The 25,634-nt window shown below is 40.8% G+C and overlaps 1 protein-coding gene across 1 annotated transcript; it reads right to left on the reverse strand.

Moving 5' to 3' along the window:
- Positions 1-30: 30 nt before the first annotated feature.
- ANKRD13D (ankyrin repeat domain 13D) lies at positions 31-25,521 on the reverse strand. The gene is made up of 15 exons (XM_032218587.1): positions 25,192-25,521; positions 22,228-22,363; positions 20,270-20,394; positions 19,123-19,168; positions 15,146-15,289; positions 14,838-15,027; positions 12,530-12,596; positions 12,333-12,414; positions 9,243-9,304; positions 8,901-9,031; positions 8,553-8,710; positions 7,960-8,118; positions 6,218-6,381; positions 5,704-5,783; positions 31-1,060 (listed from the first exon to the last, which is right to left on the reverse strand). The coding sequence occupies exons 1-15, from the start codon at positions 25,279-25,281 to the stop codon at positions 784-786; spliced, it is 1,911 nt and encodes a 636-aa protein (XP_032074478.1). The 5' UTR covers positions 25,282-25,521; the 3' UTR covers positions 31-783.
- Between the last annotated feature and the right edge of the window lie 113 nt (positions 25,522-25,634).

Raw genomic sequence — 25,634 nt, forward strand, 5'->3', positions numbered from 1 at the left:
GAAACTGAAGAAAGCTACCAAAAGCAGATGCTGGTTTCATGTTTTTTATTTAGTATTCCTGCTGCCCGGAACTCCTCGTGCCTGGTCGCCAGACAGCAGGAGAAAACTGCTCAAGAATGGGCCCAGCTCTTCCCTTTAGACCCACTGGGTTCAGTTTTTAAAAGAGCACACACCTCCGCTCCCTTTCTAGTATATATCTTTAAAGATATAAATAAAATAAATTAAACATGGGAAGAGGGGAGAGCAGCAGCTCATGATGAGGAAGGGGAAAAAAAGACAGGAATGAATATTATTCATCAAGCTGCAGCATGACTTCAGTCTTACTGCAAATATCAATGCATTGAGCTCCTGGATCCCACCCTCTCTATTGCCCAAATCCCCAAGAGGCCAAAACCCATGCAAAGACAGAAGCTGCAACAGCACACTTCTAGCAACCTCAAAAAAATCTGCAAGCTCATCTGAAAAAGAGAAACATCTTTGATTATTTTTTCATTCTTTTCTATTGGTTGTGGCTCCATTTCTCTTACTCCCCTTCTCTGCTGTAGAAAACAATTCCTCCATGAAGGATAAAGCAGTTTAAAAAAATTACAAGAAATAATATTAAAGGACGGAACCAAGTAAACCACAGGAAATGTCTTCTCACTTCCAGCCTGACCCCAACAGGAAAGGGGACAAAGCATGGAACCCAACCCAACCCAAAATACAGTGGCAGCAAGGAGAATTAGGCTGGGTGGTGTGAGGCTTGAGCAAGGCTGAGGGACCCCTTGCTAGCAGGCTGGGATGCTACTTCTCTGTCAGAGAGAGCTGGAGGATTCGTTGCAGCTCCTCATCTTCTTCACGGCGTTGGCGCTCCCGTTCTTCCATCTCCCTAGACGACAGCTCCATGGCCAAACGCAGCTGCTCATCAAAACTAGGGTAAGGTGGAGGCAAAGCTGAGGAACCGCTTCCATTGGTGCTGAGCACTGGATTGCCCTCCGGAGTAGGCACATCGTTGCCACCTCCAGACTCCACAGGGACCAGGCCTGGCCCTGACTGAAGGAACATGCTTTCTTGGATGGCCCTGAGAAGGAAGAGGGGAGTTTGTTGCAATGTGAGAAAGAAACATGAGTTGCTCTTCTGCTTGTTCAACAGGTATACTTCAGCCCATCTTACTTAAAGGCCTTCAAACGTTTGCCCATATTCTCATGTTAGCATTCTGATTGTCTGACCCAATCTCGAGTTTCTCCTTGCTCATACAACAATTACAAAAGTGCCTCTAACTGCCAGTACAAACAAAGCAATGGGTCAGCTTTTGATTCAAGCTGTTTGCACTGATTATATATTCTGTATGCTGACAACAACCTTCTGAATTTACTACATTTCCTAGGTAATGATGGGGCAACATTTTTGTCCTTATAATAAACTCATGTTCACACAATGGATCACTGTCTGAGGACAGATACTCTTTACTACCCCCCATTACATAAAGCTTTCAATTTTGTGAATTTTTTTAAACGTCCTACTATTTCCAAATCAGAATGTGATTTATTTAATCAAGTACTTAAAACACAGTAGTTAATGGGACATATCACATTCAATTGATTCTATTTATCACATAATATTTGTTGTAACTTAAACGGTCATAGCAACATCTGGATATCCAGAGAGACAGCTGTGGACTGGGAAGCAGTTTATTATCTGCATTTGCTTATTGGCACCTACCAACATTAGCATTCAGATGCTAATGTTGAGACTGCAGCTGCTTTCTCAAACCTCTTGCTTTACAGATACTTTGCAATTACATTTTTCAGAATTCTTATCATAGGTGAAAGACAGGAGGCTGGGAAGACTGTACAGATAGTCCTCAACTTACAACAGTACACTGAGTCATCATTCAATGTTAGAACAGCATTGAAAACAGTGACTTATGGCTGTTTTTCACATTTACAACCATTGCAGCATCTCCTGATCGGGTGATCAAAATTCAGATGCTTGACTCATATTTATGACAGTTGCAGTGTCCTGGAATCATGTGATCACCTTTTGTGACATTCTGACAAAAAATGTCAACAAGGAAGCCAGATTTATTTAACAATTATATTAGTAACTTAACTGCAGCTATTATCAACTGTGGAAAGGTAGGTCATAAAATGGAGCAAAATTCACAACTGCCTCACTTAGCAACAGAAATTGTGGGTGGAATTGTGGTTGTTAGTCAAGGACTACCTACATAGGAGCAAAAGTGGGACTTGAATACTTTGTGAGCATTAACAATTTTCTACAAAGGCTTTTATAAAATATACTCTTTTCTTAAACTGCAGTAGTTTGCTGCTGAAGTAATTCCCAGAATAATTCCAGGGAGGAATAGCAAAAGATGATGGCTGTTGCTGCTATGAACTTTCATCAATCATTTAGAGATTACTGAACTACATGCAGTAATGATAGAGAAAGCCTATGGTTTCCTATTAAGTGCATTTAAAACTCAAAACAATTTGGAAGGCAGCAATAGATTTGTGATACTGCTGTGTAAAAGCTGCTGTGAAATGAATACTGGACACATCCTGGCTAGATATGTATTTTTTGCCACAAGTAAAATGAACTAGCACAGCAACAGGACTTATGTAAATTAATACCTTTCATTAATGAACTATCTGTTTTGCATTCAATTTCACCATATCAAATTTGCTGATGAATTACAAGTCAGTGATTTCATACTAAATTCTTTTAAATTGGCTTGCTGAAAAATGGTAAATTTGAGATCTGTTAGCTTAATGAGTAGACTATGCAGTGGTTTGTTATGATTTACTGATATAATCGTGTCATTTGTAAATTAAGCTAAACACTAAACAAAACCAAAACTAATCAGTGGCCTATAAGAAGCATGCGGTTTATATTTGTTATTTTTGGAATATTTGTGTTTTATATGCTTTGATTATATTGTGAAGTATTTTATTAATCTTTTTATAGTTTGTTTCAGCTACTTTAAGAATAGAGTGCACAATGGCTCAGTGGTTAAGAGCTGTGGTGACACAGTGGTTAGAATGCAGTACTGTAGCCTTCTATCCTTCCCAGGTCGGTAAAATGAGGACCCAGATTGTTGGGGGCAATATGCTGAACCACTTAGAGAGGACTGTGAAGTGGTATATAAGTCTAAGTGCTATTGCTATTAAAGATACTGAGATGAGTTTATCAGCTGGAGTGCTGACAGCCCACGTTCAAGACCTGAGTGCCATGCAACGGAGCCCTTCCTGCCCCAGTTCCTGCCCACCAAGCAGTTCAGAAGCTTGCAAATACAAGTAGATTAATAGGTACTGCTTAGGTAGGAAGGTAACAGCATTCCATGCACCTTCGGAGTATAGCTATGCTGACCACATGACAAACAGAAAATATCTTTGGAAAACGCTGGCTCCCTTGGATAAACAGATGCCCTAGATTTGGATGCAACTGACAGGGAAATTTTTTACCTTGCTTTAAAAATATGCATATTGGTTAAAACCCATATAATTTTGATTATATTTTAATGTATTTTATTAATCTTGTTATAACATATGAGTAGTCCTGACTTACAGCAATTTGTTTAGTGACCGTTCAAAGTTACAATGGCACTGAAAAAAGTGACTTAAGACCATTTTTCACGCTTACAACTACGGCAGCATCCCCATGGTCGTGTGATCAAAATTCAGACACTTGACAACTGACTCATATTTATGATGGTTGCAGTGTCCTGGGATCATGTGATCACCTTTTGCGACCTTCTGACAAGCAAGGTCAATGGGGAAGGCAGATTCACTTAACAACCATGTTATTAACTTAACAAATGCAATGATTTAACTACTGTGGCAAGAAAAGTAATAAAATGGGGCAAAATCACTTAACAAATGTTTCACTTAGCAACATAAATTTTGGGCTCAGTTGTGGTCGAAGAAGAAACCACATTTGGGGGGGGGGGTTAGCACATGAAATTCTTAGCTTATCCACATGTATGTTGAATATACATGTAAATGAACCACACATTCAACAAATTAAAAACAATGCAAATCAGAAGTGGACATTCAGTCAATGGAGTCCTTTGCTGGTAACTACAACAGGCCCCACTGCTACCTCTTACTATATTTGCTTTTGATAAAATGATACAAATTTCTAAGGGTCAAATAAAGGGAACAGTTTCTAAGTTCATGATCAGTTCTTCAGTAAATAAACATAATTTTAAGAAGTGTTCCAGGGAAAAGCCAGCTGTTCTCCTATAGAATATGTCTATATTAACCACAAAAAAGATACAATAGAAGATTTAATGCTCAACAGGTAGGATGACATATCAAGATGACATCCTTGTTTAAATCTGCCAGAAATGGGAAGTAAAATACTAAAATAATAATCAGATTCACACATTCCAATATGCTATATTATTATTTATTAATTTTGTTTGCCACCTATCTCATTGCAAGTTGGCTTAGTTGTGATTTTACGTGAATCCAGTCATTACTGTATAATGTGTGGTTTATAACCACAGAAGCCAGAAATGTTTCAAAACGACATAAATATTGAAGATTTTAAAAACCTGAGGGTTTCTTGTTAAAAATACAAAACTTTTAAAGTTTTTTTCCCAAAGAAAAACAAAATAATGGTTTAAAATAGCAAAATTTCTTATCGCTTTTTCCTAACAGCATTTTTCCTCTTCCCATTAACCTTTTTCAATTGCTTTTCTATCTGCAAAATTTCAAGCCTATATTAGGTTAAATATAACCTAAAATGTTGGAAATACAGCTTGATGGGGAAACATTTATATAGTAAAAGAATGAACCTTTACTGTTTTCTTGGATCTAAATGTCAACCCACCCACAGCAGTTTCTTTAAAAAGAAAAAAAAATTCAAAAGACTATCAAAATTTGGTTATACATATGTGATTGTAAATAATATTTTCCTCATTTAAAATATTTTATTTACATGCCATGAATTCAGGCTGTATTCGGCACAGAAAAAAAACAGTTCTATTGTCAGCAACTGCAACATTGAGAAGGATAGAGTAATAAACAATTCAAATATATCCCTAGAATGTGGATAGAAACAGGTATTTTTTTCAAGAAGTAGTCTTTTTAAAGTATTTATATAACCTGACCATGACAGAGATAGCATGCCACTTTCTCCTATTCATAGACTAAATGTATTTTTAAGGCAATCGCTCCTACCATATGTGTAATAACTAAAAAGAAAGTATGATTTTTATTTCAGGCCTAATCATTCTATCTGTAAACAAATGTATGAATTATTTAGGGAACAAATTTTCTTTTAAGAAAAAAGAAACAGTCACAATTCTACTGTCAATATCAGATTTCTCTTAAAACCAAACCAAACTACATAGTCATGCTAGTGGCATCCCAGAAGCCAGAAATGAGCTAATGAACAAAATCTCTAATAGCTGGGAAAGAAGTTTCCATGCCCTGCATAGTTCTTAACCCTTTCCATAACTAGCAGAAGAAACCAGATAAATATATGCAATTTTTTTTTGCTTTAAACTACATAACTATGAAGGAAAGGTGGAGAACTTAAACTAGGAGGATAGCATGCAATTGTCTTAATTCATGCAGTTCCTGGCACCTTCTCACAACCAACTTCTGTTCTTCTAGTAGCAGCCACTGCTTCCATCCCAATAAAAAAGAAACAGAGTCTGGCAGAATAGCTAGATATGTATGTAAATGATGATATGCATTTTACACAAATACTTACCTTTCCAATTGTAATTCCTCATCATAGGTTGGTGGATTGGATCCTGGTCGGGTGTTGGTCAGAGCTTCCCAGATGGTAACCTAATAAAACATATGGAATGAAGCAATAAAACTAAAAAACAGTGTCATCTGTTTAGTAGACAGTAGTAGACAGCAATTGGAAACTTGTGGGGTAATTAATTATTTAGCTAATTGATCCTGTGACTTGTTGAATAGACTGAGATCATGTTTAGCTTTAGGTCCCCCTATCCGTGATCCCTATTAAGCATTAAAAAGCACCAGTAAGACTAAGTTTAAGCTCCCAGTGCTATATCTAAACTTGTCAACAAAGAACAATCTCAAGTAAGTGAAAACATCTGGGGGTTTATTTGTTATGTTGTCCTCCTACTTTTGTCTCATACTACACAACCTTCTTAGACCAAGACCCTGTTTTGAAGAAGCAGTTAGACATGCTTCTCTGCTAAATGAATATAAAGACTTTCCCACCACAGTCCAGTTGCTGCCCTCCCAATCACCTGATCTGTTTCTGTGCCAGCATCCAAGAGACTCTGTTGAATGGCAAATTGGAGTAGGTCATCGTCCTCATCTCTCATGGGCTCTGTACGTCCTGCACCCAGCATTGTGTAGCCTTGGGGCACTTCAAATACAGATGGATCCACTTCACAAGGGAAAGGGTAGACTAGAGCAAGGAGAATAAGAAAAGAGCCATGGTAGTGAGTGGTTATAATGCAGTACTACAGGCTACTTCTGCTGACTGCAATTTGGCAGTTCGAATTTCACCAGGCTCAAGATTGACTCAGTCTTCCATCCTTCTGAGGTCGGTAAAATGAGAACCCAGATTGTTGTGGGCAATATACTGACTTTGTAAACTGCTTAGAGGAGGCTCTAAAAGCACTGTGAAGTGATATATAAGTCTAAGTGCTATTGCTATAATAGTAATCACAACAGGGATTGGGAAAATAACAATTGCTATTCTAAATAAACTGAAGGCACATCTAGACAGCATCCTGTTTTGACCATCATCAGTTAGAAGCCACAGGGAGACCTACAAATAGGATGTAAGTACAATGTCTCTCTCTGTTTACTGCCTGGAAAGAAAGGCATATTAATATAGAGTCACTGTGACTAGTACCATATCCACAATTAAGTTGTCTATATTGTGTTGACATCGTCTAAAATTTTGCTCAAATATCGTAAGAGTTTGAATGGATTTAACTATGTCCTATGTTAATTAAACAGCCAAACACCTAATCTCTGTTTTACTTCACCATAGCAACAATGAGGTTATTTTTTGATCAAACTATATACTTTCTAGAATTAAAGCAAATACACTAAATCTTCCCAGGTGAACGAAGACATAACAGGTTGATAAAAGGCTGGCATAATTCAATTTTCTCAGGACAATAGAGAGGGAAAGTACAAGACTAAATTAGTGTGATCTATTATTATGCAGAGTAATAACAACAGCAAAATCTAAAATGAAAACAACAACTGGAAATTATTTTACTAGTTCCATGCATCAGTTCTGGATAGGCAAAATAAGAGCTTCACATTGCATAGATTGTGAAAAGTTTGGGCAAATTCTGTGCAGAATCTTTCTAGATAGCATTTTCTGAGGTGAAAGGGAGAGAATCAAGTGTGAATTAAATATTTACGGTTGCTGCTGTTAGGGCCAGTATGGCGCTCTGCTAGGAATTCTCCCTAAAGTAAGGTAAGTGGATGAAGGAGAGGGGTTATGGACAAGAACAACACACTTAAGAGTCATTCTTTTAACTAGTCTTTTCCAGGACAAGCAATCTTTCAGCAGCTATTCCATGATAAATATATTTTTGATAGTTTTGGGAAGTAACAGTGATGTAATGTTACCACACAAGTGGACAAGGCATAGATTTTCAGGAGGTTCCTTTGGGATTTGGATTGGATTTTAGACAAATAAAGGTTTTTTGAAAGTTTAAACTTTTTTTAAAAAAAAACAAGAGTAACATTCACACTTTTGTTTGATGAAAAATATTGGCATAATTTCTGAGGTGTTATGGAAGTTACAGAAGCAGGGCTTAGGGCCTGTCTGCAGTTTATGGGATGCAGATTGCATAACCTGTTTTATTCTTTCCTCTATTATTTCTTCAAATAATTCAGTATGGACATTATCTCTTCCACCTCCAAAAGCTTCTTTCCTTTCTCTTTATCCAGTTTTACCATCGTTTAGAAGCATATAATTTTGACAAGAGCTGTGCCTCTCTTTGGCCTTTGATCTTACCTTTAGTATTGCTGGCTGCCTCTGCCCCAGCACTTGGTTCCTCGCTGCTGTCAGGGGATTGGGGAGGAGTACAGATCCGCACTGAGCTTAGTGGCTCATCACAGCCACACAAATTACTGAAAGTGATCCGGGCATTGAGCACGTGGAAGAGAGGGATCTCTGAAAATGACAGGGAAAACTTACAGAAAAGGGAAAGAAAAGAATGAAAGGATGGGAACTATTTATTTTCAGGTCTCTTGCTGTTTTCATACAGAACCCATCAAAACATTATTAATAAGAATATAGTGATATATTGGACTGGACCAAAAGCCATCTAGAGTAGCCAATATTCTACTCCTACAATGATTAACTAAATGCTTCTATAGATCAGGTATGCAATAGTCCCCTCAGTTTCTCAGTACCTGATCTTCAGAAATAAATATCAGCAACCATTGATCTACTGTTACACCCAACTCTGCCATACATCATTCCTGCCATACTCCTGTTGCTACCAGCTCCCTCTACCGCACTTTGTCTTCTAGTTCCACATTACAATGGCTAGCACCATCACTTGCCACTCCATTTTCAGCCAGTCTGTTTTGCATCTCTCTCACCGATTTTAACTGGGAAGCCAGGAGGTAACTTGAGGGTGATGAAATCACGTAGCTTGGCAAAATGAGCATTGCTGATTGCCATCAGATCAATGATAGGTGTCACCTGCTCCACCAGGGAGAGGGGATGGTCCTCACAGAGCCACAGAGTGGCCTTGAACCTAGCAAATAAGGAACAAGTCAGTTTCTAGAACTTCAGTTTCCTCCATCTTACCACACTAAAAAGACTAGCCGTCATACTCACCCTTAAGGATTTTCATTCTCACCCCCCAAAAGCATCAATGCTAGCCTTCATGTCTTGCGTCTCCCATTGTATATCAATGCTGCACTATCTTTCCCATCTGCACTCACCTCTGAACTTTGCTTGACATCTCAATAGGGCGGCCAATATTACGGGACTCCAAGTTGAAGTTTGGGTCAAAGTATTCCTCAGGGGTAATAGATGTTGGGTTTGTGGGACTGGCTGACTGCAGCACGGGGGCCTGAAAAATGGGGAGCAGGATCTACTCTAAGCAAAGGATTCTAGCAATAATTGTAAATGCCATATAAATACCAATTCTCACTCCCCACCAGTCCCACCAAATTGGTCCAGCATAAGTTTCTTGTTGCTACCCTCCCTCCCCTTCAGTTCCTCATGCAGATACCTCAGCTAGCACCCTTTTCCTTTTGCAGGGAAGGAACCTTGCTACATACCCCATTCTGGGCAGCATGCTGCTGGGCAATTCCTAGGAAGGACTGGAATGGAGTCTTGGAGCCTGTATAGTGAGGAAAGGACATCCAGAAGAGTAAGTCCTATGTTTCTTCTCAAAGAAGCACTTCAGTTACAATTACCTATTTTTATCAGATGCTTATAATGTTTCTTTAAAACATTTCTGCCCTATCTGTTTGTTACAGCGTTCAAGGTGGCATGCAGCATAGAACTTGTTGTTTTGATATTAAAATAAACATCCTGATGTTTGCAAATAAAACAGTTTTTAGCAGTAGCAGCCCTTGAAAGAGAACAAAATACTACAGAAAATGTCTCTTTTGTTTCTACGAAAATGAGCATCTTCCTAAGTGAACACTTTTTAACATTACAGTGCAAGTGTGAACTGAAAATGAAATGTGAACTGAGGCTCCTTCAACCTCCAAATATTAGCCTGGCCCCCAGCCACCCTTTCTTTAGAACCTTAGCAGCAGCAGAGTCCTGTGGAAAGAAACAAAACTAAAAAAGGTTTTCATTGGCCTGCCTGCTCTCCAGCTAAGTTGTCTCCTCATGCAAATTTTAAAACTATTCCATTATGTGGAACAACTATTTGCCTTAATTTGTATTTCCCTCTTTAAAAAGAGATGAGATATATGCACATAAACAACAACAACAACAACAATTGCATAGTACATTGAAACTTGGTGTCTTTTCTTCATTGCTGCAGAAATATCATGGGAAAAGCTTCATTTCACAAAATGCTTATGTACATCCCAGTAATGTATCTGATTGTAATTTGCCCTTTTCTTTTACTGAAACCCTTACTACTACAGAATATAAGAGCAGACATTCACTACTCACTTATTTTTTTTAAAAAAAACTAAAAATAAATTTAGAAGCTTCCCAAGAGACCCAAAATAATTCTGAGCTGCTTATACTTAAAATAAAGAAGAACTTAAGCATCTGGATAGATTAAGTAACAACCAATCACCCAGGACTCTTCCAACATCCTATCCCCAGAAGAATAGCCAGGTTTTTAACAACTTGTGGAATGACATCAGGGAGGGAGGTAAACAAATCACTGGGGAGGTATAATTCCAGAAAGCAGACACTGCAATAGAGAAGTCAATGCCTCTGACAGATGGCATTGCTTGATCAAGAGTTCATGAAGTACATCAGATCTTACCAGATGTTACCAGATGAGCAAAACAATAAGTGGTCTTCATAAAATATGGACCTATGCCTTAAAGGCTTTTTAGGTGACCAATAATCAATACTGCTCATGAAGCAGTAGTATCACCTGGACATTTCAAAGTATGCCCAACAACTGTCCAAGAGACCATTTGTAGAGTGCTATTCAAAGGCAGCCCCAGTAGGGTACATGGCAATTGCTCAATATTTACCTGGCCTTCCTAATTATACTCTTTCTTTACAGCCACAAGCATGTCAAAAGTATTTGTCCCATACTGCCCACTCCTAATAGTGGGCAAGACTATCTACCTCACCTTTCTTCCAAGAAGCTAAATGTCCTTGCCCATTTATTTTACACTAATAAGAACCTGGTTGCAAGGACTGCTAAGATAGGGAATAGACCAAGTGAGTGCAGGAAAGTAAATACTGTACATAATTGTGGATGAATCTATCTGCAGATTAGTCTAACCCTAACCCTAAAAATTTCAACCAGAATACTATGAAAAATGTGCCACCCGCAGATATGCTATCCCTCAATTTTTAAAATGCAACGACAGGCAGGAAACTACAAATTGTTATGTCATCTTTTATAAAAACATGTGATTTTAAGGCTGTTTTTAAAAACTCTGAGCTCTGGTCTGCAAAGAAGACAAAGCTAATTTTTTGGGTATATTTTGGAACGTAACATTCTCAGCTTATACATGAATATATATTGTATACTTTCTTCAGAGTTGATTGGTATTTTCCCTAGAAAGGAATGATGATGTGTGCAAATTACTCGTCTCCTTTTACTGGTATAATCACTGGTATTCTGGAAGTCCAGCAACAAAAAAGCAGAAGCTTCCACAATTGCAAGAATGGATCTGTTGTTTTTTTTACATAGAAAATTTTTATTTTCCATTTTCATAGCATATAATCACATGTATACTATTACATAGTCAATATCATGTTGTATTATTAAGTAATTACATCAATTCATCTTACCATCAACTACCAAAAAAAACCCCCCCACCAGTTATTTGTTTTTTTCAACATGCATTCAATGCAAATATAGTTTTTGTCTCATTAAAAAGTATTTTTAAAAAACTTTTAATAGTGCAAACCTGTATTATCTAAATGTGTAAGAGTAAGGCATATTGATAAATTGAATGCATTGTCAGTGTAGAATCCTATTTTTAATTACCTGACAGTAAATCCCACCAAATTTATTATTTAAAAATGCCTGGAATATTAGCTTATGTTTCATTTTAATCTTTACACAATAGTTTGATTGTTATTTTGATACTGTATTGATTTATTTACTACTTCTGTGAGATTGCCAGGAGTGAAAAGTACCACAGAAATTTAATAAATAAATGAACAAACGAAAAATCAAGAATCACCTCGGAGGCCTCTCTGTGCATTTTATGAAAGACTTCAAAATCTATATTTTGTTTAAAAGATGCTACATCTAGATTTCTGATAGGTTTCTTATTATTCCAAAACCACAAAGACCAGCACCTGTAATCTTGTTATTCAAAAATCTTTTTTCCTATGATGTTTTCTAGTTTTCCCCTCTCCTTGTTTACAAACTATTTTATCACAAGTAATAGAGCTATAAAGTCCATCAGGTTAGTCATTATCTCTCAGTTCAACTTATATCATAGGGGTGGAGAGATATAACTCTGGACATAGCAGTGATTTATTCAGTGTGTTCAATTTATGGGAAAGATATATACATAATAAGTAAGTAAATGAAATATAAATATTCCATGTTGAATCTGCTGAGGACAAGACAACTGAGGTCAAAGAACAACTACTGCAGAGAGAGAACTCTGGAACTATCATGAGGACAAATTATTTACAGCATAATAGACTGGTTAAGTCAACATAGGTTCAAAACTGAAAGTAGTACATGTGTGCTATACCTTTGTTGCGTGTTTTGTCCTGGTCAGACAGGTGCTCGGTACGTGTTTTGGTGATAAGCTCCACATTGCTGGCACTGTAAACCTGGAGAAGCACAAACCCACTTATATTATAAACACTGCTGATTAGAAATGCAGAAGATAAGCTAAATCTTGACATTTATGTTGGACAATTATACAAAGAAGACAGGGAATTGTACCTTGGCTTCGTAACCACTGATTACTTCCATTTTCTCCGAGCGCCAGCCCCAGATGCCAGACTTGTTCCTGAATAGAAAGATATTCCTGAGTTGAATATGACAATGGCCCAAATTTGCACATAGAATGGGTTCCTATTTCAGTCTAAATTCTCCAACTCTGTGGTGCTGAAATGATAAATTACTTTGTGTGATCTCCCTACAAGAAATAAAGTTGTCATGCTATGTTCTGGCAGGATTCCCACTGTCAAACATATCTCCTCTTTTATCTGGAGAAGCTGGTGGTCAGCTTAATTAGGGCATTTGGTTAGTACTCCAGCTATTTGTTTGCAACCCCAGAGTTGCACATCAAAAAGTGAATCACTGTCAGAACTCACAGGCCAGTCATCTGGGGTTCTGGATACAATTGTGCACACAAAGCCAGAGCTCTATCAAACCATGTTCTTGCTCTCTCTTTGGTACATACTTATCACAGCTGAACTGTTACCAGGATCTTTGTCACTATTTGACAGTTTTATTCATGAGGTTACAAAAAAAACTTTATTTATTTGAACTGCACTTCTTTTCCTGTTTCCTCTTTCTGGTGCCTATCTGTGTCCAGAATCTCTGGAGGATCTATGCTACCAGAACTTCTCTGGCATTATTTTTCATGACATTTGTATAGGGATAGCCTTCCTTCGCAGAAGGGAATGTACTGCTTGTCTCTTGGCCAAGTTTTCCAGAACTGCTGAAACATCACTGCTGCTGCATCTCAGCTCTGCCCACTTTTCTCAAAGTTCTCTCTCACACCCTGAACAATGGTTGTGCAGTGCAAGGAAATTCCAAGTGACACTGGCTTTCTCTTCCACCCTGTTGTTCCCCCTTCTCAATCCAGACAGGATGGATGCATGGAAGCTGCTGGACAGCAGAGCGAATAGTAAAGGCCAGGCTAGAAAACATGTTCAGTAAGGATGCCTTGTAGATGGCCAATGAAGACACAGAGGTGCCCCTGGAGCAGGGAGATGTAGAAGTAGTAAATCCTGAGGTCACCCTTGATAGCATGAGTTCTATCAGTTATACAATTTTGGTTGTACAAGTCTGGATTACAAACACACAGCTGGATCACTGCCAGTCCATGCATTACTCTGCTTGGATAAGAAGACAGTCAATTCATAACACCAGGATGAGACCAAGTAACTCAGAAATGATGTGACCCCTAGTTTGAGAATACCTCACCTAAAAAATTAATTACATTAATGCTGTTAATCCACAAATAGATGGGGAACCCGCCTATACCTCTACCTTTAAAAAGCCTTAACTAAGGAGACTAAGTGGTGTTTCCAGAGCAAGTATTTTCTTGTGTAAGGAAACCTGATCTTCCAGTACTCAGACTAAAGAAGGGTGTTGAACTGTATTTTGTCGTAATAAACTTCAACCCATTTCCAATGTAAGGCTTCCTGCAAAAACTACCATCCTTTTCAGAGTATAAGACGCACTGGAGTATAAGACACACCAAGATTTTGAAGAGGTTAATTTTTTAAAAAAAGTTTTTGCACTCTGCAGACCTCCCAAGTCCTCTGCATGCCACTTTTTTGTGAAAAATGGGGCATGCAGAGAGTTTCAGAGGCCTGCAAAGTGCTCCTGAAGGCCGGGAGGAGGGGGGCAAAAATGAGCAAAAAATGTCCCGTTTTTTGCTAAAATGGGCCTGTTTTTTGCAAAAAAAGGGCAAGCATAGCCTTTAGGAGGCTTGCAGAGTACTCCTGGGGGAGGGGGGGAATGAGCAAAAAACAGCCCTTTTTTTGCCCCCAAAAAGGCATGCATAGCCTTTAGAGTGCTTCGGGGGGCTGGGGTGGGGGGCAAAAATGAGCAAAAACCAGCCCATTTTTTGCTTGTTTTTGTCTTCCCCAGCCACCAGGAGTACTTTGGAGGCCTCCCAAACCCTCTGCATGTCCATTTTTGTGAAGGGGGCTGGTTTTCAGGAGGCCAAAAATGCTGTATTCAGTGTATAAGATGCACCCAGATTTTCACCCGCTTTTTGGGAGGAAAGAGGTGTGTCTTATACTCCAAAAAATATGGTATTTAGTGCTGAAAGAGTCAGCGAGACCTTCTTTCCAACTTGGGTCTCACTTCAATTTTGACCTCCTCGGGTCCCTCTTATGGTATAAGAACATCAAGCAGGATCAAAACAAAACCTTCTGTATTCTCTCCTGCTTTTGCTCCCCAACAATTGCCACGCAGGGTCACTATGTTCCTGCTCCTCCCACACAATCCCCCCTATATAGGCACTGATAGACACTGAACAATACATTCCCTTCCGTCTGCCATAACTCACCGCTCGAAGGCAATATTCTTGGTATCAAGGTGGGTGGAGACAATAGGAGACGTGAGGCGGCTGGCAACATGTTCCTCCGAAGGCTGCATGGCAGCCAGCATCAGCTCGGGCTCATGCAAGGCTAGTGACAATGTCTCAGTGTACACAACCTGCTTGTCATGGTCAACTTCCATCACCACAGCATTCTCATCTAAATAACAGGGAGGAGAAAGAGGATGAAAATGCAACATTGGAAGAAAAACACTTTCTACCAAAGCCACGCATGTCACTAAGCAGATGCCTATCTTCCAAGAAAGGGAAATTCTGACCTTCGCCTTTAAAGATGTAGCTGCGCCGGCCCCGCTGCCAGGTCATGTGCTCAAAGCCCAGTAAGGTAGTGTCCACCCGCAGGTTTTCACCCCGCTTCCATACCCGATACACATCGCTTGGACATATTTTGGAGACAAGAGGCACTGCAGAGATAGAGGAAGAGAATAAACAGAGGCATCGGGATCAGTACCTGGAACTGTTAATAATGAGTCACATTTGTACAAGACTGTTCTTCCATGAAGGAATTATAGCCTCTTTAAAAGTAGGGTAAGATGAGATGCCTAAGAGTAAACAACAAATTCTCCTGTGCACTGCTTGGGGAATCCAAGCATGGGTTAACTTTGTCCATTAGCCTAGAGACTGAGTTAGGTAACTGTTGACCACGCCTCCTCTGACTGGGATAGTTCAGTTTTTTAACTCAGTGCAGCCTTAAAGAGACACAGAAATTTTTCTCCTCTAGGATAATAGACAAAATTAGCTCATTTGACTTGGATTTTTTCTTCTTTTTGGTACGTTTGACTACAGAGTGTTGGTATTTGTTTTCCTTAAGTTATAAAATTCGCGATTCCCTGTGACTCTAGCGGCTGCAGGAAAGTTCGCCAGGAGACTTACTCGCCGGGTGTCTCAACGGGTCTAATCAGTAGTGGGTCGGTTCACCGCTCTCTTCCCTGATCAGTGGCCATGGTGAGAGTCGGTTCGCTGCTCTCGTGTTGGCGCAGGGCTCAACAACCCGCTAGTACCGCCTCCCGTTCCCTTTGCTTGCCGCCTGAGAAAGGCAGCGCATTCTTGCCTCCAGCAGGCGCGGGCGCAATTCTTAGGCATGGGTTGCAGTTTTCCAGCACTTTGAGAGCCTTGCCGCCACCGCGTGATTTGGGGTGAGTCAGCCGCGCCATTTGGCTGCTGGTGTTCCATCCCCCTGCTCCGGACTGGGAAAGACGGTGGCCATCTTTTTGGATGCACTTTTGAATTTTGCGCCAACGCAGGTGCTGGCACTGGCTAATTAAGCCGTTAGTGCTTTCGCGCCAAATCAACGGCAGGAAGGGGTGGAGCTTGCCTTGCATGCTCAATTGCGATTGAGGACGGAGTGAGTCATTCTGCTGCAGAGGTCGCTTCGCCGCCATCACTTAGCACCGTAATGAGTCAGCTCGCCAATTATCAGAGGTTTGCCCCTGGTTTCAGAAGTGAGCTTGAGCCTTTCAAATCTCTCCCGATCCCCGGATTTATTATGGCCAATCATTCTGTCTCTGGAGGCAGCGATGGAACTCTCAGCTCTTTCCCCGCTGCACTCTGAGACCGCAAGATACACCTGCCTTCTCCGGCTTATTTCGGCCCACCTTATTCAAATCGCTTTTGTACAAAGCTAAGGCAACTACCAAGATGGGTGGTGCCACCACTCAAGCTAGTACAGCCATGGGCCTTGATTCACCGACCATTTTTCGCAGACAGGTGCAGGAGCAGGATGTCATACCCGTCCGAAGCTGTTTCTGGGCGTTGTTCAAAAACAGTGGTCCCACTGACGGATGTTCCCCCTCCTAGTAATGGGGACAGGAAGCTCTACGCTTCCATGCCTGAATTGGATGAACTCCTTCAGTTCCCTACTGTGGATCCCCCTGTAGCGGCGTTGGCCTCCCGGCCTTGATCCCTTCTGAGATTTCGGAAGATCTTAAGGCTGAGGACCGCAAGGCCGAACTGGTCATCCGCAAAACGCACCAGGCGGCTGCCTGGGCGTTACGTGCAGCCACAGCAGCTTCTTTCCTTAATAGAACTTCGCTGGTTTGGTTGCAACAGCTGCAGTCTAGGCTTCCTCCTGAAGACCTCCGACTACACCAAGATATAATAAACTGGTGGCAGCGCTGGAGTTCTCTTCAGATGCTACACTCAACGCGGCCAAGTTCGCGTCCCGTGCGGTAGCATCCAACGTGGCATCCTGCCGGCTCCTCTGGATTCGCCATTGGCAAGCTGATTTATGTTCCAAATGCCATCTTGCCTCTACCCCTTTCAAGGGAGGCCCTTTGTTTGGAGCTGCGTTGGATCCGATTTTGATTGAAAATAGGGACAAAAGCAAAGTGCTTCCTTCAACCACTAGGTACGGGGACAGAAGACAACAACCATATCACAGAAGGCAGTCCTTTCGGGTTAGAGTTAACCGTGTGGCACGTGAGCGGGTGATCTTGATGCATCAGCACTTCTCTGACAAGGTCATCACCATGATCCAAGCTGCTCGCCGTCTGTCCATGACGCGAATTTATGAGGCCACCTGGCAGGCCTTTTGCAGGTGGTGCCGGACAGTATCCGTGGACCCACTTAAGTCTTCCATCCCACGGGTTCTAGACTTTTTACAATTGGGTTTGGACAAAGGGCTAACGCCCAGCACCTTACGTAGACAGATTGCGGCATTATTGACTGTGGTGGGAGGCGCCCAGGGCCATTTCCTCGCTCGCCATCCGAGGGTCTGGTCCTTTTAAAAGGGTGCATCTAACCTCAAACCACCGGTAGTCCACCGTTACCCTACATGGGATTTGCCCCTAGTACTTAGAGCTCTCATGGCTGAGCCTTTCGAGCCCATTCATACCATCAGTCTTAGATTGTTGATCCTCAAAACCCTCTTTTTAGTGATGAAGAGTCTTGGAACTGCCGGCACTTTCAGTACGGGAGGATCTCTGTATATCCCATCAAGACAGAGTCATGTTGCGATTGGACCCGGCATTCCTGCCAAAAGTTAACTCCTTGTTCCACAGGACGCAAGAACTCATCCTTCTAGACTTTTGCCCCAATCCGTCACACCCTCAGGAACGGAAGGGGCACCATCTCAATGTTCGCAGAATGCTCCGTCACTATGTGAAGCGCACGGCGTCATTCAGGAGATCAGAGACGCTCTTTGTGTCTTTCCAGCCAGCATCCATGGGACAAAAGTGTCCTCATTGGGCATTGGTTGAAAGCGTGCATTCCACTCGCATACAAATCCCAATCTTGACCGGCACCCAGGCGCATCACTCCCCATTCCACCAGGAGTGTGGCCACCATGGCAGCATGGGCAACGCAGGCCTCAGTGGAAGACATATGTAGGGCAGTGACCTGGTCATCATCGTCGCCCTTCATTCGTCATTACAAAGTGGACATGTATGCCTTGACAGAGGCTTCCTTTGGACGACATGTCTTACAGAGGATTGTAGCATCATCCCCAGCCCCTGACCAGCCTGCGTCCCGCCCTTGAAACTCATTGCTTTGGCATGTCCCATGCTTGGATTTCCCAAGCAGCACACAGGAGAAGGACCGTTGACTTACCTGAACGATCCTTCTATGTGTCTGCAAGGGGAATCCAAACCTGCCCTCGACTTCGACTGGTCCGGGCACTGGCACTGTCTCAATCTCACATGCACGCATTGTGTACTTACCTACTTACCTTCTCGTCTGGCTGATTCCTTTGCTTCTCTTGGATCGGCTGAGCCTTCGTACAAAACTGAACTATCCCAGTCAGAGGAGGCGTGGTCAACAATTACGTAACTCAGTCTCTAGGCTAATGGATAAAGTTAACCCATGCTTGGATTCCCCTCGCAGCACACATAGTTCAGGTAAGTCAACGGTCGTTTAATAGGTCCCTGAGGCACCTGTGTGGGACCTTCCCAACCTTCCAAATTATCACTTAAAAACTCTGGAGCACTACTTCTGTTATCACATGTTAAAAACCCCTGGATAGACTGCCCACGGAAGAAGCCACTAAACTGACTGTAGAACAAGAGGCAGAATTCCTTTTTCACAAAACAAAGATTTGGTCCAAGTGCACTGCCAATGATGCACTTTTTGAAAGTTAGTGACCAAATCTATTCTGAAAAGTAATGATAACAACCAAACAAGGAAATCTCATTCCTTAGTTCAAATATTTTTCTGCAACCCCATCTTCTCCTACCATCTTTTCTATTTCTTATTCATTTTTTCTCTTTATTCACTTAATTAGACATCTGAAGTACTGACTTACCCCAGCTGGTAAACTCCCACTTCATTTCCACATAGAAGTCAGGGGCCTGAGGAAATGGAAAACTAATTTACCACAAACCAGAAGTGAGATCAGTACAAACAAGAGAAGGGACAGGAAGATACAACCTCTGTATGTTTTTCCTCTGAAATAGACAGGGTTTTAACATTATGACCAATCTTTTGTCAGTGGGAGTATATTATGCAATTAGGTTTAGCAACTAGAAAGGCCAAGAATATTTCAAAAGACACTGAAGAAAGATTTAAAAGTTCAGTGCTGCTGTTTTCAGCAATTCCCAGCAATTACTTCTGAAATCCTGAAAGTGTGTTGTTCAAACATATTTCCTACAAATTAATATGGCAAAGAAATAGTTGTATCACTGTATATTATATTACTATACTTACTTCGGACAGAAATAAAGGATTTAATGTTGTTAACTGCAAGTAGTCCTCGACTTATAAATATTCAGTTACAATGGACTTGAAAAAGGTTACTTACAACTTGTCCTCAAGATTACAACTATCACATCACCTCTGCAGTCACACAATTGCATTTTGTGCACTCGGCAGTTGGCTCATGTTTATAACCAGAAGCAGCATCCCAGGATTGTGTTTCATAATGTTTTTTGCCATTTTCCAGCAAAAAGCCCAAACAGTGCCTATTGGATAAGCTGGATTCAGACTTACAACTATGTGATTCGCTTAATGACTGCTTAATGACTGCAATGACTCACATAAAAACAAGTTCGCTCATGTAGTGACTCAACTTACAACTGCAACAATTTACAACCAAATTCCCAGGCTCAATTGTGGTCATGCATTGAGGGCTACTTGTATCTAGACTATTATTTTTAAAACCAAATGGAACCAAATCTTTGGAGAAACAGAAGAATAATTCACAAGAACAGAGTTCTCTAAATGTATGCTCTTCCAAAGTGCAAGATTACATCTCTCGTAATACAAGCCAACATGTTTTCCTGAGAGGCGCCAAACTGAGGAACGCTGCATAAGAAATTGTTTGACATTTAATTTCCTCCTCTTCATAACTTTTGACAAAGCCAGAGGATGGATATCGCAAAATAAATATTTGCAGACCCCAAAAGAGAATGGAAAATACTCCAATTCATCTGGAAGATTATATAAATACATACGCTGCGTAGTTTGTTGAGTAATTCTGGAATACCAGCCAATCGCCGTGTGGCACGCTGGTAATCACGATATTGGAGTACCAACTGTACCATCTCTGGATCTCCGGTGCTTACAGCCTCTTGAAGGACTAGATGCCAGGGAAAGAGTGTAAGGAAACAATAAGTATCTAGCTTCTTGGATCTTCCTTCTGTTTCATCATGCCTCACCTTATCTCTAACTCCAGATGAATTTTACCTCTATTTTTACATCCAATTAGCAGAATCAGATTCAACCTCTTTATCTATTTGTATCTGTATCTATATCTATCAAAAGGAAATGGCTAACTGTCAGAAAAATTAGAATTATGCTTACTTATGTCAATAGTACAAGGTTCTGAGAACCTGAGTAGAAACAGTAGGAAAGGTAATACCAAGAAAATTGCACAAAGTGGAAAGCCTACTCTTCTATCTGCAGCTTAAATATTCCATTAGTAGAAGGCGACATCTAAGCTGACACAAAACACATGCAATCACGAAGAAACTTGCCTTTTTGGTAGATTTCACAATGAAATCTGCTGAAGTATGAAGATATCCTTGCTGAATATATTTGGTGTTGACAATTTGGTTTTTAATGACTATGAATGTTATTATTTATCCATGTTAAAGATATAAATCAGCATTAGATGGCTTGGCAAGAATGTGTCACTGAAGTGTATTTGGTTAAATAATTTTTTTTCTTAAAAGAGAAGTCTATATTTTCTCTGAGGGTTTCGACATTAACATAATCCCATCTAATGATGATTTATATCATGGTGTTTCAGGAAACACTTTGCTTATTATTGGTAGTAGTCTTGCTTTAATCTGAATAGCTTTTGTTTTAATGTTTTTGCTTCACACTATTTGCTTTTATCTTAGATATAATTAAAAAAAATTAATGATTAAACATTAGAGAGACAAGTAGTCCTTGACTTACAACAATTTGTTTAGTGCTATTTGAAGTTACAACAGCAGAGAAAAAAGTGACTTATGACCCTTTTTCACACTTATGACTATTACAACATCCCCACAGTCACGTGATCAAAATTCAGATGCTTGGCAACTGACTCATATTTATGACGGTTGCAGTTTTCCAGGATCATGTGATCATCTTCTGCAACCTTTTTTTTTCTAGCAAAGTCAATGGGGAAGCCAGATTCACTTAACAAACGTGTTACTAAATTAACAACTGCAGTGATTCTTAACAACTGTGGCAGGAAAGGTCGAAAAAGGTGGCAAAATTCACTTAAGAATTGTCTCCCTTAACAACAGAAATTTTGGACTCAACTGTGGTAGTAAGTCAAGGGCCACCTGTGGACTATTGGCAGTCTTAAAACAAAGACATAGTAACAAGTATTTATGGTCACCTCATAGAGACATTTGGACAAGCTTGTCCTTTGCCAGAAACTAGTGTGAAAGATAAGGAGTTGACCAGAGGCTTGAAGGAAGTGAGGCTTTACTGCCTCATGAAAAAACAATGGTTTCCATTCACCACTGTCTATTCCTCACACCACAACTCTGCTTTCTCTTCAGATCGTATAACTCTTTCGCCTTTTTTTCCCTCACAGCAGACCAGATGTCAAAAGTCCTTAATTTTTCAACAGTTTTGCCTTCCTCTGTCCAACTTTCAATCCTTTCCTATTTTCTACCTTTCCCTGCCAGCCATATAAGAAATTATTTTATTTTAAAAACAAATCCTGGAGCCCTTTTTATCTATTTGATTCACTTCCATACTCCCCATTTGATAATCTTCCCAAAATATTTTAAGTGCTCCAAGCTAGGAAATTTGCATACCTTACAAACAAAAACCCTGTTTTACAGACTGTTAAGCAGGGTTTTTTTTTTCAAATCCGTGCTAACTAACTATCTTTTGCCACAGAAGCCAGGAAGTAAAGGAGGGTCACTTTTAGTTCCTCTAGCAATATAGACTTTCAACTATGTCCTACCTGTCCAGCCATTGGCATTCTCCTGAGCCACACTGGCATTGTGTCGTAGCAACACACGGACAGATTCCAAGTTCCCAAGGGACACTGCCAATTCCAGAGGTGTTCGGCCACGTGGGTCAAGCATTTCAATATCATGCTGCAAAAGAATCAGAGGATTAATAATCTGGATAAGAAATGTTTTGCAGGTAAAACAAGCATGGTGTTTAACTGCAACTGCAAGCTCGATCAATTTCCAGTGCTAGGATTCAGTCTTGAGAATGGCCTTGTCCAAATATCTTCTGTTAAAGAATGCCATTTAGCCAGCACTTGTTCTTAGATACTGCTCTTCTTTATCTCTTAAGGCCATTCAGGATTAGATATAATTCACATAGTTAACTGAACTGAAACAAAGGTAAATAATAGGAATTCTAATATAGTTTTATCCACTAGCTGAAGGACTGAAGAACCAACATTAGTGTTTAATGTAAATTAGTGCATACAGTGGTATTTCAGTCCATGAATTGTTTTGTAACATGGTACTGGTATTCAATTCTGGCTTCCTGATGAAAAGAGTCTTGCAATGTTATCTTCCAGAGTTTCATTATTGTAACGGTAGCCATTCACACCATCTTTCTTTCTTTCCTTCTGACAAAAGGGACCAGGATCAGCCCAATTGGATTTGCTTTTTAATGACAGACGATATTTACTACAATGCCTACTTACACAGTAAATAAAAAAATAAGAAACAAAAATGAAAGAAAAACATGTTTTTGAGTAGTGTAGTTAAAATTATTTAGAGGTGGTTAATTTAATAAGCATCCATCCTACATAATCTAATAGCTATTAACACTGCAGCAAGGAATTATAGGTGTTGTTTTTTTTAAAAACCAGTTGATTTGTAATTCACTAGTCTAGTGGAAAATACGTTGGGGAGAAAGCATAGAATTGTAGAGTTCGAAGATACTTGAGAAATAATATATTCCAGCCTTGTTTCAATGAAGGATGCAACTATTGAAACTCTGAGAAACTGTCATCCAGTTCATCTTAGAAATGAACATTGAGAGTGCAGAAACTGTTGTTCCATGGTATACATTTTTCAGAGATATTTGACTCACTAATGGATGAACCTCAGATTACCAATTAAATTCAAAGGGATTACGTGGGTTGAACATAACCACTAAATACCTCACATCCGTTTTACATAGGATGTATGTATGTATGTATGTATGTATGTATGTATGTATGTAAGGAAGGAAGGAAGGAAGGAAGGAAGGAAGGAAGGAAGGAAGGAAAAGAGACTTGCTCAAAAGATCTCAAACTTCTACTCCAAATCATTTACCATTTATAAACATTACTCTGTCCTGACCTAGTATTCCCAGTATGGCATGGTAATGGTCTCTTACAAGCTCTTCTTCAGAATTTCCACATACAGATAGAGAGGAAAAAAACAGCGATAAACAGGACACAGTAATTGCACCACATTTATAAACTTCTCGAAGTATCTGGATGGCTAGAGGACTCAATATTATTTTTCCAAAATTCACTTTCCAGATGTGCCAAATATTTTCCTCTTTTTCTTTCAGAAAAACAACTGGTAAGATTTTTTTTCACTTTCTGAAGTTATCATCATTTCATAGCATACACCTTTGAAAACTCAAACAAACTGATCCTCATTTTGTCTCTGTTCCAAAACAATTAAAAGGCAAGATTCTCTCTATAATACATAGTCGATGTGTTCTGATGGTACTGTTCTCCTTATTTTAACCTCCAGAAAAGCAAATATATAAAATTAGCAGGAATCCAACAAACCACCAATGTGTCTATATCTATTATTTTTTTGTAACACAAGTATCTATCCGATGCATGATGTTAATCTGCAGGACAAACAGGAAGGGAAATCTACAAAGCATTTTTGATAATGACAAAACAGTGGACTGGAGAAAGCACGAATAGGCACAGGCTCAAATAGCCTATACTAAAAAAGTAGTTAAAGGAAGATTTTCAGCAGTGACTTAGAGTCATCCATCCATCCCTGGGTAGTGTATATAGAATAGTAATGATGACCATAATGGCAACTATGGTTGAATATCATTGTAAGTCCTAGTGTGAAGTCTTCATTTTATTTGTTTAAGTGTAGAAATGGGAAAGAAAGAACCAGGGTCAACTGGGTACACTTATGCTTAAGTTTAATAATATTTTATAATTTCCCAAAATGGTGGCCATCTATACATTATGTGTCTTGAATAAAAAGCTGAAATGTGAAATGAGAATAGGAAAAGCTTGCCCTCCACACCAGAGGATATTATAATCATTAGCATGGCAAGGGCATGTACATGGGATCTTTAGCAAGATTTGCCCTCATATACCCTGTCTGGGGGAAGCTGCAGAGTAAATATGACCGAAGGCATGCTGGACTATGGGATTTCAAGCTGAGTGCCAAAAAGGAAGAGTACTCTTTTCTTTGAAGTGCCTATTGTTAAGGTAGGTCTAGCATGTGGGGATTTCCAAGTGAAATGTGGTTCGATCTACACAACTATCCTCAAACTGCTCCTTAGGTTATAATGGAGAGGAAGGAAAGAAGAGATGCGAGACGGGACAGAAATAATGGAGATGCAGCACCAGGGTTGTTACCCAGAGACCGAGGGAAAGAGTGATCCCAACTAGTCTCTGGAAATATTCGTCGGACATTTTCCATGCCAGGAAGGAGGAAGAGGGAAATTTATTAGAAGCGGGTTCCATGGGATGCAAGTGAAATCTAGATTAGAAGCAGACATCTCGGGATTAGGGCCAGATCACAGGCCTCGATCACTGCCCCCTCCCCAGACAGCGAGGGGATGAAATGGGGAGGCAGAAGTCCGGAACACTCTCCATCACGTCCCCCTCTCCCTGCGCTCCTCGGCTCGGGCTGAGAGGGAAGGCAGACTAGGCTGGGCGGATAGGGTAGGAAAAACAGACGTCCCGGGCCGGGGAGGGGACTCCGCGTACCTGTCCCTTGCGCAGCTCGCTGTCCAGCGCCTGGTGCCGGTTGTGCCAGACGAGCAGGTGCAGAGGGAAGGCGTCTGCGATGCGGGCCATCCCGTCACCATGTCCCCGCGCCTGGCCGGGTCTCCGCTCCGGTCCCTCTCTGCCCGAGGCCTTCCCGGGTGACGGCTACCCAGCCAGCAGCAGGAGCAGCAGTTCCCGTCCTGCTCGCCTCTGCGCTGGGCCCGCTGCGGTGGCGGAGGCGCTGCCGAGAGGCGAGGCGAGGGAGGGGCGCCGCGCGGCCTGGCCGGGGTGCGCTGCGGCTCCCGAGGTCGACCCAGAGCCAGAGAGCGGCGGGTTGGGAAGAAGGGGCGGGCCTCCGAGGCGCAGGGAGGAGACAGCGGCCGGGGTGCGGAAACCTGGCCCAGGCTGGGCACTTTTCCGGCCTGGCTCTCCACGCCAGCCCA

This window comes from Thamnophis elegans, chromosome 1 (genome assembly GCF_009769535.1).
Source record: "Thamnophis elegans isolate rThaEle1 chromosome 1, rThaEle1.pri, whole genome shotgun sequence".
Classification (NCBI taxonomy): domain Eukaryota; kingdom Metazoa; phylum Chordata; class Lepidosauria; order Squamata; family Colubridae; genus Thamnophis; species Thamnophis elegans.

Bases quoted from the DNA above. Each gene is read 5' to 3' on its own strand.
- ANKRD13D (XM_032218587.1), bottom strand. From the start codon at position 25,281: ATGGCCCGCATCGCAGACGCCTTCCCTCTGCACCTGCTCGTCTGGCAC. The intron at 19,169-20,269 runs GTATGTATTTAT...CCATTTCCTCAG, and splicing joins TACTCAACAAACTACGCAGC to GCCCCTGACTTCTATGTGGA. The intron at 12,415-12,529 runs GTACAATTCCCT...GTGCTTCTCCAG, and splicing joins TCAGTGGTTACGAAGCCAAG to GTTTACAGTGCCAGCAATGT.